Source organism: Pongo pygmaeus, chromosome 19, assembly GCF_028885625.2.
Source record: "Pongo pygmaeus isolate AG05252 chromosome 19, NHGRI_mPonPyg2-v2.0_pri, whole genome shotgun sequence".
Lineage (NCBI taxonomy): Eukaryota > Metazoa > Chordata > Mammalia > Primates > Hominidae > Pongo > Pongo pygmaeus.
Window position 1 is genome coordinate 47,732,985 of NC_072392.2, and position 15,374 is coordinate 47,748,358.

The 15,374-nt window shown below is 36.6% G+C and overlaps 1 protein-coding gene across 4 annotated transcripts in view; it reads right to left on the reverse strand.

The window, feature by feature from the left end:
• Nucleotides 1–15,374, reverse strand: part of LOC129018329 (uncharacterized) — a 37,979-nt gene that overhangs the window by 20,319 nt on the left and 2,286 nt on the right. For 3 of the 4 annotated variants that reach the window (XM_063656139.1, XM_063656137.1, XM_063656138.1), the window contains exons 2-5: nucleotides 5,637–5,746; nucleotides 4,743–4,876; nucleotides 3,090–3,203; nucleotides 2,384–2,433 (exon numbers count right to left, since the gene is read on the reverse strand). In XM_063656139.1, the coding sequence (XP_063512209.1) occupies nucleotides 2,384–2,433; nucleotides 3,090–3,163 (124 nt within the window). In that variant the 5' untranslated portion in view covers nucleotides 3,164–3,203; nucleotides 4,743–4,876; nucleotides 5,637–5,746. The remainder of the gene's footprint in view (nucleotides 1–2,383; nucleotides 2,434–3,089; nucleotides 3,204–4,742; nucleotides 4,877–5,636; nucleotides 5,747–15,374) is intronic. The other variant, XM_063656140.1, reaches the window with a different exon arrangement.

Consider the following 15,374-nt stretch of genomic DNA (forward strand, 5'->3'; position numbering starts at 1 on the left):
CATTCTGTTTTTGAATGACAGAACTAAAGAATCATAATGTTTGAGTCAAGCCTCCCTCTCTCTTATTAATGGTCCTATTATGAACAGCAGATTCACACAAGAGCTTTAAATAAATACATATATATACACATATACACATATTTAAAACATTTGTTTTCTATGTAGTATACTCCAGTAGGTATATTTCTTTTTTTTTCTTTTTTTTTTTGAGACGGAGTTTCACTCTTGTTGCCCAGGCTGGAGTGCAATGGCGTGATCTCGGCTCACTGCAACCTCCGCCTCCCAGGTTCAAGTGATTCTTCTGCCTCAGCATCCTGAGTAGCTGGGATTACAGGCATGTGCCACCGTGCCAGCTAATTTTGTATTTTCGGTAGAGATGGGGTTTCTCCATGTTGGTCAAGCTGGTCTTGAACTCCCGACCTCAGGTGATCTACCCACCTTGGCCTCCCAAAGTGCTGGGATTACAGGTGTCAGCCACCGTACCTGACCTCCAGTACATATATTTCTAATGTCTAACAAAGTCTGCTATTTATATAAATGCAAATTCACGTCTAGTAAAACTATTTTGTTACTACTAGACAGTAGTTGGCAAGCATTATGTAACATAATAAATCAAATACAGAAGGAACACTTATATGTGAAAGTACTGTTATGACTGAATGTATTTTTGAGATTTTTTGTTTTGTTTTTGCTTCCTTCTCAATCTAAGGATGACAGGAATTATCAGTAATGCTGCAGTGTAGATCAGGGATCCCAAACTCCCAGGCCATGGATGGGTGGGGTATTGGTCCAGGGTCTGTTAGGAACCAGGCCACACAGCAGGAGTGAGTAGCGGGTGAGTAAGCATTACCACCTGAGCTCCGCCTCCTGTCAGATCAGTGGCGACATTAGATTCTCATAGGAGCACAAACCCTACTGTGAGCCACACAAACAAGGGATCTAGGTTGCCTGCTCCTTATAAGAATCTAATGCCTGATGATCTGTCACTGTCTCTTGTCACCCACAGATGGGACCATGTAGTTGCAAGAAAACAAGCTCAGGGCTCCCACTGATTCTGCATTATGGTGAGTTGTATAATTAGTTCATTATATATTACAATGTAATAATAATAAAGTGCACAATAAATGTAATGCATTTGAATCATCCTGAAACCACCCCCACTGCAGCCTGGTCTATGGAAAAACTGTCTTCCATGAAACCGGTGCCTGGTGCCAAAAAGGTCGGGGAGTGCTGGTGTAGACACTTCCCTAAGATAACCAGAGTAGAGCTTTGCTATGTGGCTACCCTGGTAGTTCTCCATGAACCCAATTCACTGCCTTGTGAAATGAAGTCCTTCAAGTACCTTCGGTAATTAAAACCTCTATGATGGGTTCATAACAAAATAATCTTATTCTAAGTTCTGCTTTATCATGAAGTGTGACAGTCCTATTGGATTTTTCTTTTTCCTTTTCTTCTTTTTGAGACAGGGGCTTGCTCTTGTCAACCCAGCTGGAGTGCAATGGTGTGATCTCGGCTCACTGCAACCTCCGCCTCCCAGGTTCAAGTGATTCTCCTGCCTCAGCCTCCAGAGTAGCTGGGATTATAGGTACTCATCACTATGCCCGGCAAATTTTTTGTATTTTTAGTAGAGATGGGGTTTCACCATGCTTGCCAGGCTGGTCTCGAACTCCTGACCTCAGGTGATCCACCTGCCTCAGCCTCCCAAAGTGCTGGGATTACAGGCATGAGCCACTGTGCCCGGCCACATTTTTCTTCTTTAATTTAAGAAGCCTCCAAGATGAACAGTGTCCTTCCATACTATGCATCTTGATCAAATCTCTATCAATTCTTAAGAAAGGTCTCAGCAAATTTTATATGAAGTCTTTCCTTCCAGGTCAATTCAAGACACCTAAATACCACATAAGGCTACTAAGTGCCTCATGAGTAACGTAACAATTTCTCCCTTTTTCCACTGTTACACTACCATTGCTCATTCTGTTTTTTTCAATTAGCATAGATTTTAAAGCTGTAAAGCATTAAATATTAAAACAAGTTCAATAGAATGTTGTCTTCTTACTAAAAAAACTAGTTTAAGAATTATTTTCAGTAAACTTTAATAACATCTATAAAGTCTGAACTCAGTGCTCTACTATGTTAGGATACTTTGAAAGAATTATATCCTAAAGGATCAACAGTTCTTCACGACACTTTTTTTTTACATTAAAGTTTTTAAAATTAAGTTAACCTGGATCCTGGATTCACTGTAACATTTTACCTGATTCATTTAATTCAGGCCAACACTATGAAGCTACCGTTAACATACTTTGATTTAAAAGGTATTTAGACTTTAGGTCAGTTTGAATGAAACCAAAATTCATGTAACTTTAAATTCACACTTACTTACTGTCTTCTAACTGTCCTTTGGCCCAAGTTTGCATAAATCCAACCTCTGATCTATTTGAAATCAACAAAGAAAGAAATGAAAACATTAGCTGGTATCAGAGATTCTCACATCTATAGAGTGACAATAAATTTCCACAATCCATTAGAAATCAAACCTATCATTTAAAGAATTCAGATTTCAAAAACCATGAAACACTGGTGTACTACGTTGCCAACATGCAGTCACTTTCTCTCCAAAACCTTTAGACCACTTTAGTCTGTCTTAATAGTTGTTGGTCTTAAGGAATTTATCCATGAGCATTGGTTTTCTTATATATGGCAATATGTGAATCCTCATTTTTTTAAGGATTAAATCAGATAATTATGCAAAACTCACAGCATAGTGCCTGGCACATAAATGGTCAACAAATGTTAGTTGTCATTATTATTTTTTAACTAACCATTTCAAATGACATGCACACAAAAAAGTATTAATAAGAAGCCAAGAATAAACTGTAGAATCTTGGTTTGCATTAGTTCTGCCATTAATTCATTCAGGAGCAACTCATTTATTCTCTCAGATGCCTCATCTGTAAAAGAGATATAACACTGGCCTGACCCTGAAAGTTACAGTAAGGAACAATGTCACCCAAAGTATGCTGGTTTTACTTTGATTACAGTACTTATAGCTGAATACTTTTACAACTGTATGCCATCTGTCTACTTACTTGTGAATTGATAAAAGGAGAAGACCATATCGTAGTCTTTGTATTTTCCACTCCAACCTGGTAGAACATTGCATCAGGTAGGTGCTCAATAAATATTTGATAAATTCAATATTACTGCACATCAAAAAAGTCAAATAAATTAATACAATGAAACAGTCACAAGAAACACAAAGAAAAATCCATGCCCCTAAACTACAGTCCCTGGTTATCTAACCAAAAATACAGACACTTTTCTCTCTGCAAAATAAATGGGTGCTACTAAGTTGGCTATACAGTGGACTCTGCAGAGCAACTCCTCCTCTCCTATTCAGTCTTTCCAATGCGGCATGCTCCCTTTGCCAGCAGGCCTTTGCCCTTCCTTCTCAGAGGGCAGGGTTCATGCTTTTTTCTCCTTTATACAGCCAGGGTTTAGAACAGTAGCACATTAAGTCTTCAATAAACGTTGGCTAAATTGAACTAGGGATAATGTCAGACATTTGGCCTATAATTTTTCAGTTTGCTGAGTAAGAAAACAGTTCATTTTTATGTGCAACTTGTTTTTTCCAATCCCACTGTCCTTTCTCTCCTGTTGGTTACCCTGTCAGCCCAGAAATACAAGAACTTCTCAGATGCCTTTAAATACCTTGGATTAAGAACTTCTAGCTCAGTTTTCTGCCTTTTTCTTTTTTACAAGGTCAGTATATACCTATGCTGTGGTATCATACTACATTAAAAGAGACAATCTCTTAATATATTTAACATTCAATGCTAAATTTACTCTTTTTTTTTGTTTATTAATTTCTTTAGCTCTTATGTGAGTTTGTTTAGCATATGCATCTGGGCTAAAATCCCATTACAAAGACTAACAGTATTTTTTACATTATATAAAAAAGAATTCTATAGAAACACACACCAAAAAAACCGTTGAAAAAGGAATTCCCATTTATGTTCCAATGGAAAGACCCACCCAAAAGACCGTCACCTTGTTATGCTAAGTCACCTTATAAATCCATTATGAAAACCACTTCTAATGTCTTGATCTTGGTCTAATCTTCTAAACACCCAGGTTGGTGATAAACTGAGCTACAGTTAAGTAGTTCACAGAGCCGTCGTACACTCAAAATAATGTTTAATCTTTCTTTAACTTTTAATTTTGTCACAGCAGTTTTATATATTATACCATTCTTATCCCTTCATAATTGCCCTTTAACTGCCACCTTAAAGACTCCAATCACCTAAATAAAAACATTTTGTCCACAAATCCATCAAAACCAGAAAAGGGTACTAAGAAATTTTAAAAGGCATATACATCCTGACACCTTTTTTTTTTTTTTGCCATTCCAGATATCAATCATTTCTTAATACTTTTAAATTAACTGGAAATGAAATATCAGCTCTCATTTAGCTGTAAGTTTCACATATTTAAAACGTTTCATTTTTTTTTTAAGTCTACAAAATAAATTTAGACCAGGAATTTTTACTAATGTTTCAGACATACACAAGAAGTTATGTTTGAACCCCTACCAACATACTCAAATGTATATATTATTTATATATATTTGAGAATACATATATAGTACATGTATATATGTATATGCACACATACATATACACATACACACACACACACACATATATATATATATAATTTGAAAAGCACTAATATCTACTCACAACCAGTGTCTTTGAGGTGGTTGATGGCACTAGAAAGAAGACGAACACAACGGAGAAATCCAGCGCCTTGTTTCTTATGGATCTTCTTGTGATTCTATACACTGATTGTAACTGAATCAAACTTTTCAATGTACCTAAAAATGAAAACGGCTGCATGAGTATGTTGGCAGTTATAAGGCAGTGGGCGTAAAATTTTTCTTTTGTTCTTTTTATACCCTAAAGTTACAAATATGCTTCAGAGCCTGGCTAGATTATGCAAAATACATGAGTTAATCCACAGGATTGAATATAAGGTTTTTAAAAATCTTGAAAGTAAAATTTTTAAAAACAATTTTAGTATATTTTTATCACATCTGCCACTCTCAAGCTGGGCTATAATTCTAGTTATTAAAAAGGCTATTTTAGCAGCTAGTGTCTAATAACACTAAGGGAGTTTATTAAATAACTTCTTTCCAAGAAAAAGAATCCTAAAAACTTTTATCACGGCCGGGCACAATGGCTCACGCCTGTAATCCCAGCACTTTGGGAGGCCGAGGCAGGCGGATCATGAGGTCAGGAGATTGAGACCATCCTGGCGAACACGGTGAAATCCCGTCTCTACTAAAAATAAAAAAAAAAAAATTAGCCGGGCATGGTGGCGGGCACCTGTAGTCCCAGCTACTCGGGAGGCTGAGGCAGGAGAATGGCGTGAATCCGAGAGGCGGAGCTTGTAGTGAGCTGAGATCACGCCACTGTACTCCAGCCTGGGAGACAGAGCGAGACTCCGTCTCAAAAAAAAAAAAAAAAAAAAAAAAAAAAAAAATTTATCACAGTCACATTTTAAATACATTTCGATGACATGACCTACTTTTCAAGGGATAGTGTCAAGGCTAACAGACCAAAAATCTGACCTACCTGTTATATTTTAAAATGCTGTAGAACAAAAGCTGTAACGCTTTCCCCCTGCTTCTTTCCTGTATGCAGGCCTTGAGCAAGCAGGACTCTTGCAGATTTCAATTCACCTCCTGCAGACAAGCAGTGCAGGGAAAAGCATTACTGTACTTATCTTTGGATATACCTGCAAGTACGTAAAGGTTCTACCACAGCCATTTGTTAACATGGCATCAACCCATGCAAAAAGATAATATAATAACATAATTATGTCAGTAGAATCCTAGCTCTATTTCAATGACATTAAGAGGTCAAAGTTTTAGTCTAAAGTATTGCTAATTCAATAAATTAGCAATATCAGAAAAATTCACCTAGTATAGAGAAAAGCCTAAACCACTTAAGTAAGGACTAAAGCTTTCAAATAAGGAACATGGAAGGTACACTTGAGCCCCGGGATCTAGCTGTGCCTAAAATATGCCCACCCCTGGGCTTTTCATTATGCAAATCAGTACATTCCCTTTTTAAAAATTAAGCTGATTTGAACTTGGTCTCTGTTGCTTGCAAATGAAAAGATATGAACTAAAATCTTGTTCAGTATGCATGTACCAATTTTCAAATACACCTACCCGATCTATCTTGGTATATATCTACTGGCATGTAATTCCAGAGCCAGAATCCAGTATTAAGTAGCTGAATTACCCAAACCAAACATTTTTTTAAAAGTCACATTAAACCAGTTGTCCAACTAGTAAGCCTGGTTTACAGGTATGCTGAGATACATATATTGATTACCTCAGTCCTCAGTGCAATGCACCACTGGCTTAAGCAACTTCACCTGTTTAGTTCAGTGTGTCATAATATTTTTTATGTGTACCATGATATGAAAAGGTTGGGAAGCTCTACATTAAGCCATAATAAGAAATTGCTAATTATGGACCTTCTGGAAGACAGCCTAACTCTGAATTACTCAAAATTATGAAATATATTGTATTACTTAAGTGTACATGTCAAAACATTCTGTCCAAATATTCCTGGGCCAGAAATTAATCAGAAATATTACCTTTTCTTATACACAGAGAAGTACATGCTCTCACTTTAATGAAACCTCATGTAATATAACATACATGGCCACATAAAAGAAAAAGTAAAGGCTTTTATAATTGAAAGTTAAATAGAGGGCTCTATTAGCTTCTATTAAAACTTTGACTTCACTAAACAAATACATGATTTATAAACAAGTTTCAGCATGTTTTCTTCAGAGGGGTAGATGGCAACCTCTATAGGTGAATATAATGTTACCATACAGACAAAAGTATGATATATATACTCAGGATTTTGGGCTAAAATTTAATTATTAGACTTTTGTTTGCACACTTAGCCAATTAAAGGCAAGGATTTTGCAAAATGACCTCAGACACAAGCAAGAGAGAAGCTTCTGGTAGCCAATTAATATTAACCATAAGATAAAACATAATAAGCACATGCAAAGATGTTCAACATCATTAGTCATGAGGGAAATGCACTTCCAAACCATGACGAGGTACAACTTCATACCCACTAGGGGGGCTACAATTTTTTTAAAGGAAAATAACAAGTGACAGAGGAATAAAGAAACTTCCAGTGGAAAACAACAGTCATGACAGATCAAAATCAGGATGCCATCAGCAATACTCTGAACCTACACTGTCCAAAATGGTATCCACCAACCACATGGGACCTTTGAGTACTTCAAATGTGGCTAGTCCACATTGAGGGAAGCTGCAAAAGAAGCCACTGATTTTTTCTTAACATAAAATGAGAAAACCACTGATTTTTGCTTAATTTTAAGCATAATAAATTATGCTTATTATGCATAATATAACTATATTATATTATGGGTCTCACTATGTTGCCCAGTGTGGTCACAAACTCCTGGCCTCAAGTTATCCTCCCATCTCATCCTCCCGAGTAGCTGGATTACAGGTGCAAGCCACCATGCCCAGTTTCTTATGCTTAATGTCATCTGTTTCTTTTTACTTATCTTAATGTGGATACTAGGAAATTTAAAATTACAGATGAGCTCCCATTTGTGGCTTACATTATATTTCTACTCAACAGTACGGATCTAAATCTAGAAGATAATGGAGCAATGTATTCAACATTTGGAGATAAAGTGCTATTTCATCTAGAAGCCTGTACTCAAACCATACCAACAGATAAGAAACCAAAATATATTTTCTGATAAGATCTCAACTTTCTTCCCATCTTTGTATTATTTCTCAAAATGACAACATAAGATAGAGTTCACCAAATCAAGAGAGTAAACAAAAAATAGGAAGTCACTAAACCTAGAAGAGACAAAGGAAATTGCCAACATAACAATAAAGGCAAGTCCCAGGACAACTGCACAGCAGGTCTTAGAGAACCATCACACCAGACTGAAGAAAGAGAACACAGACCCCCAGGAGGAGTATCTCCAAGAAGAAACAAAGCCAATGGAATACTGACAGAACTGAATATACGGAGAAAAGATCTTTAGTTCTGTAGGAGAGTTTGAGGATTATGACATGTAATTTCTCATTTCTAGCTAGGAGAGAAATAGAAAACTAAACAAAAGGGAAAAGTAGCTACTAACTTCAGAAAAAACAAAAGCTGTCAAGAAAGAAAATATAATTCTTGTACCTATGTGACCCAACTATGGATATTTACATAATCATAATAATGTAAACATGGAACAATGGTTTAACCAAAAAGGTTCCTATAATTATATTGGAAGATTAAAGAAAGGAAGGGGCTTGTGAGTGTCATGGGAATGGGGATGATAAATACCAATTTTAAAAGCTGAACCACTGGGCTGGGCATCGTACCCCATGCCTGTAATCCAAACACTTTGGGAGGCAAAGGAGGGAGAATCACTTGAGCCCAGGAATTCAAGACCAGACTGGGCAACACAGCAAGACCCCATCTCTACAGAAAATTACCAAAAAAAAAAAAAAAATTAGTTCAGCATGGTGGCATGCACCTGTAGTTACAGCTACTCAGGAGGGTGAGGTGGGAGGATCAGTTGAGTCCAGGAGTTTGAGGCTGCAGAGAGCTATGATTATGCCACTGCACTCCAGCCTGAGCAACAGAGTGAGACTGTCTCTAATTTTAAAAGAATTTTTAATAAAAAATAAAGCTGAATTATCTTCCATGTAGGAAATTCGAAAATATCTAAAACTAGGCTGGGCGCAGTGGCTCACATCTGTAATCCTAGCACTTTCGGAGGCCGAGGCAGGCAGATCACTTGAGGTCAGGGGTTCGAGATGAGCCTAGCCAACATGGTGAAATTCTGTCTCTACTAAAAATACAAAAATTAGCTGGGCATGGTGGTGGGCACCTGTATTCCCAGCTACTCGGGAGGCTGAGGCAGGAGAATTGCTTGAACCCAAGAGGCAGAGATTGCAGTGAGCCAAGATGATGCCACTACACTCCAGCCTGGGTGACAGTGCAAGACTCTGTCTCAAAAAAAAAAAAAAAAAAAAAATTACATAAAACTAAAAAAAGAAAACTGTGATGGTATAAAATAAGGAACATATCTAGAAACAGATGAAAATACCAGAATAAACAGCCAAAGTTATTAAAGCAGTTTCCTTGAGGATGGGAATCAGGAATGAGAAAGGAGTAGGGACCTTGCTGTTTTCCATAAAACCTTTATAGTATCATTTGCCTTTTTAAAAAGGTGCATATACTCCTATGATTAAAATAAAATTTAAAAGAAAGAAACCGTCTACATAAAGGCAAAAAGAATGCCTTTTCAGTGCAACCCAAATTCTGATTTCTGGTTTTATAATTGGTCTAAAGTGGTGAATTAATACCTTTATTTAATTGAAAAAAGTTGGGGGGACTGCTCTACTGTGAGCCAGTTTCATTTTTTTCTTCATAGAATTTTAGGGATACCTCATCTTTCAAAACCTGTCTATAAACCAAAGCACATTACCACTGGGCTTTTCTTTACCCCTTTTGTGAAGGCCAAATTATAGCATAGTTGAAACTCAGATCATTTCCCATGATTCTTTTCAAAGACTATATCAAGTAATATTAATTATATGTTTCATTTCAAACTAATCGTTTAAACCTGCAGGTCATAATGCTGATTCCACTTTGGATCGAGCATATTCTTCACAGTATCTATAGAATGGCATTGCCCAGATCCATCAACCACCACCTTAGCAAATGGATCAGGAAGTCCTATGAAAAAAGATTTTTTAAAATTAATAATTTGACATGTGAGATAGAAGATTATACAAACATTCCATTTGCTACAAAAGATTATTCCATTATTTTAAAAAAAGTTTAACAGCTATAAATGAATAGTCCATTTTTTAAAAAAAGACTAAAAGTTACTTCTATATAAAACACCAAAACTTTATTTTTTCTCATTTCTGTCTCAAAATATTCCCAGTTTAAACTACCAAAATCTAGAGATTACTTCATAATGTGGAAGGTTTTGTAAGTTGTTACCAGCTCTCTGACCCCAGGAAGGTGAATTCTTATAACCATTCATGGCTTTTTCTTTCCAAATGTCTCCCTCAGTAGCTCATTTAAAGGAAAGCTTATTAAAGGTTTTTATAGAGGAACACAGGCTACAGAGAAATCAAATTAGCAAATGGGTTTTGCTGAATAACTGCCAGGAAAAATAAGACCGAAACAAAAGATGTAACACTCTGCCTTAAAAGAGCTTACTGTCTAAGTGGAAAGATAAAAAATACTATACACAGAAAAAAAAAAAAAAACAGAAAAAAAAATCTGAGAATAAACAAGTGCTTAGTGATACCGATTATAATGCAAACACATATCACTATGTTAGGTACTATTCTAAATACTTTACATTCATCCTTAATCCTTACAATAACCCTCTAAGGTAGATATTATTATTTTCCCTATTTTACTGATGAGGAAACTAAGGCACAAAGGGGTCAATAAAGTAGTCCAAGGTCACACAGTAGTAAGTGGCAGAGCCAGGGTCTAAAGTATAGATGCTAAACCCGTCTGGCTCTCGACTTCATGATCTTAACCACTATGCTGTATTTTACCTCTCATTTACTACATGGTTCAACAGTGAGTACAAGTAAGAGCTCAGAAAATCAGGAGAACAACGTGAATCTGAACAGTAAAGAAAGGGCTTTAGGGGAGAGGGGAACTCATCTGGGCTTTAAAGCAGGGGTCTCCAACCCCTGGACCATGGGCCGGTACAGGTTTGTGGCCTGTTACAACCGGGCCACACAGCAGGAGGTGAGCAGCAGGAGAGCAAGCATTACGGCCTGAGCTCCACCTTCTGTCAGATCAGCGGCAGCATTAGATGCTCACAGGAGTTGGAACCCTATAGTAAACTGCGCATGCAAGGGATCTAGGTTGTGCGCTCCCTACAAGAATCTAATGCCTGATGATCTGAGATGGAACAGTTTCATCCCAACACATCCCCTGCTCCCCACATCCTTGGAAAATCTGTCTTGCACAAAACTGGTCCCTGTGCCAAAAAGGTTGGGGACTGCTGCTTTAAAGAACATACAGGAGAAGGAGGACTTTCCTAGCAACAGGAAGAGCGCCAAGGAGGGTATGACAATACAGTATTTAAAAGACTTTGAAGAGTCTAACCAAAGAGCTTGTGCTAAGGTGTAAAAGTAAATACTGTTGGAAATATGAATGATCCATTAAGAGGAGCTTAGAAGTCAGACAATAGGGCTTGGACTGATTGAGGTAGATAACAGGGAGCCATTTAAGGTTCTTGAGCATGGCTGTAATTACAGTCATATTTTCCTATCAGTGGTATTCAGGGCCCACTAGGAGAAAGAAAGATTAGAGGCAACCATATATGAAGCTGTTGTAATCATCCAACAGTAGGACAAAAAGAACCTGAACGAGGAAAGTCATATGGAAAGGGAAAGGAAATGAAAATTAAGAGAGCTATTCTGAAAGATCTAATACAAATCAATAAGCAACTTGTATCAAAGATGACAATACAGTTTTCGGCCCAAAGCCATAATGAAAATGATTTTTTTGACAAAAATTTAAAAGGTGGAACTAAAAATGTTAGACAAAAATGACACTTCACATGTTAGACATATTGGGATAGAGTAGATTTCCTGTGGACAGCTGAAAATACTAGAACAAAACAGCGTTAAGTGTTGGTGACTGGAGAAATTTTGCATGTTGGTATCAATGCTAATTTTCTTAAGATACTAATTTGCCAAGTTTCAAGGACAGATAAATCACCTATCAGTTCCCCAATTCTATGATTCTGTGATCTATCAACTTCAAATAATAAAGGAAGACCAAAACTTAAGGGTTATGTTTCAAAGAAACTTGGTAAGTTAGGGTACTAAATATATTTGACTATATTGTTCTTGAAGCTGAGTGTTATGCATAGTACTTCAATAACACCTAACCATTTATAAATGTGTTCAATGGATGAATGTTTTTACCTCCACCCTCAATTCATGAAGTATTTCCTCCTGGGAAGGATTTACTCTATTTTGTTATTTCCACTCTACTACTTAAACATATAAATTTATGTTTGTAAGCAAAAACAAAAAATCACATTTCTATACTTTCCCTTTGGGTGTTATTAAACTAGTTGAAGAATTAAGTCTCTCTGCTGGTTTCTTGCTTTTTTAAAAAATTAAAATAAAAAGAATTAAAAATTAGTCAGGCACAGTGGCTCATGCCTGTAATCCCAGCACTTTGGGAGGCTGAGGCGAAAGGATCACTTGAGCCCAGGAGTTTGAGACCAGCCTGGGCAACATAGTAAGACCCCAGCTCCACAAAAAAATTTATAAGTTAGCCAAGGGTGGTGGCATATGTCTGTAGTCTCAGCTACTCAGGAGGCTGAGGTGGGAAAATCACTTGAGCCTGGGAGGCTGAGGCTGCAGTGAGCCCTGATCATGCCACTGCACTCCACCCTGGATGACAAAGCAAGACCGTATCTCAGGGGGGCAAAAAAATTAAGGATTAAGAAAAACATCTGACAAAGGACTAATATCCAGAATCTACAAAGTATGCAAACAAATCAGCAAGAAAGAAAAACAAACAATTCCATCAAAAAGTGGGTTAAGGACATGAATAGACAATTCTCAAAAGAAGATATACCAACCAAGATAGGCCAACAAGCTTATGGAAAAATGCTCAGCATCACTAAGTGTCAGGGAAATGCAAATCAGAACTACAATGCGATGCCACCTCACTCCTGCAAGAATGGCCATAATCAAAAAAATAAAAAAAAACAGATGTTGGCATGGATGCAGTGAAAAGGGAACACTTTTACACTGCTGGTAGTAATGTAAACTAGTACAACCACTACGGAAAACAGTGTGGAGATTCCTTAAAAAACTAAAAGTAGATCTACAATTTGATCCAGCAATCCCACTACTGGGTACCTACCCAGAGGAAAAGAAGTCATTATACAAAAAAGATACTTGCACACGCATGTTTATAGCAGCACAATTTGCAATTGCAAAAATATGGAACCAGCCCAAATACCTATCAGTCAATGAGTGGATAAAGAAAATGTGGTATGTATACACACACACACACACACACACACACACATATATATATACATATACATATATATACCATGGAATACTATTCAGCCATAAAAAGAAATAATGGCACTCACAGCAACCTGGATAAAATCGGAGACTATTTTTCTAAGTGAAGTAACTCAAGAATGAAAAACCTAACATCGTATTTTCTCAGTCACATGTGGGAGCTAGGCTATGAGGATGCAAAGGCATAAGAATGATACGCTGGACTACAGGGACGGGGGAAAGGGTGGGGGTAGTGAGGGATAAAAGACTACACACTGGGTACTGTGTACACCGCTTGGGTGATGGGTCCACCAAAATCTCAGAAATCACCTCTAAAGTGCTTATTCATGTAATCAAACACCATCTGTTCCCTCAAAACCTACTGAAATTAAAAAAAAAAACTTTTTCCATACAAAATGTGGCTTCCAGATCCTTAATTAAGTAGTAAAGTCACAGCCTTTTATGTTTCCTTTCTGTTAAATAACACAATAAACAAAAATACAAGTTCAATATCTTAATTTTAAAAACAGGTTTCAACTTAACCTGATTATATTATCCTACAAAAATTTAATTGAGAGCCAAGTTACTCCAATGTGGTCAAAAGCTATCAGGTTTCCTGAAGTTAGTGAGACATCTAGTGGTAAATACAAAGTGGCTAGAGAACTTTGCATTTAAAAAAATTTCTTGGCTGGGCATGGTGGCTCATGCCTGTAATCCCAGCATTTTGGGAGGCCGAGGCTGGCGGATCATGAGGTCAGGCGATAGAGACCATCCTGGCTAACACGGTGAAACCCATCTCTACTAAAAATACAAAAAATTAGCCAGGCATGGTGCCATGCACCTGTAGTCCCAGCAACTCAGGAGGCTGAGGCAGGAGAATTGCTTGAACCCGGGAGGCACAGGTTGCAGTGAGCTGAGATCACACCATTGCACTCCAGCCAAGAGCGAAATTCCATCTCAAATAAATAAATAAATAAATAAATTAATTAATTAATTAATTAAATAACGTCATTATGGTGTATAGGCATACTTAAAAACCTGTGTAATAGAATAAAGCTATAATTTTTAAGGCCTTGAATCAATAAAATATGTAGTGAAACAAGATTAAGATGCTAGCATATCTAAAGGGAAATTTTTAAAGTTAAATTTCCTTACATTATAGACAAGGTTAACCTCCTTATTGCCAAGGGCTTTGAAATTAATAATATGAGAAGCAGCATACAAAAACATTAAATTTCTAAAAAGGTCTGAAATAAATGTTCTGAAGGAGTAATCTTATTCTACTTCTCCATACCTAAGAATTTAAAATATTAAAAATTACACTAAACTGCTTTTTGCAGCCTTTGGTTTTCAAAAACAATAATGGTCTAAAAATTACCCTAGAGTTTTTACTGTAAAGAATATTTTTCTATCCAAATATTGTAAGAAAAGCCTGTATCTGACAGTCATATAGGAATAATGATATAGAAATTATATATTTTATAATCAATTTGTTCTAGAAATATTAGTTGAAGTTGATAGTGTTACCATACAGCCCATTTTAATGATCATATGTTAATGTGTCACAAAGAACAGAAGTAGCTTGATGGATGAAATTGGGTTCTAACCTCCAATTGCCTGAGGAATCTAAAATTTGGGATCAAATCATTAAATTAGTCCCACCTTCTTAGCATTGACAAATACCAAACAATTCACTGATTGTGGTTTTAAGAATAATATGTGGAAAGGTCTAATATCAATTTTGGGCAGAGATCTCACGGTTCAAATATTTCCTCTTCTTCAGAAAGACAGTGTATGAGTGTGTGTGTGTGTGTGTGTGTGTGTGTGTGTGTGTGTGTGTGTGTCACCATGCAGGAAATGTGTATACCTTTCAGTAAAAGGGCAATTCCACAATAAGGTTATTACCAAGTAACTAAAGTTTATACAGCATATTGAAATCAAAGCTACTCTATAAACTTAAAATACTAATATGGTATTAAAGCAAAGAACAATAATTTTAAAACATCTTATAGCCCAAGTGTATTGCAAACCAAATATAAATTCACTGTGGGATCTGTCTTTTTTTAAGTGATTTTTTTTCCTCTATTAGGGAACCCAGATCTAAACGAACTGTTAAACACTTAGTCTAAAGGTATGCCAAACATTTCTTAAGGTCTTTACAAATAATCAACTTTTTTTTTTTTAAACAAAATGAGGCCTAGGTTAAATATTTTAT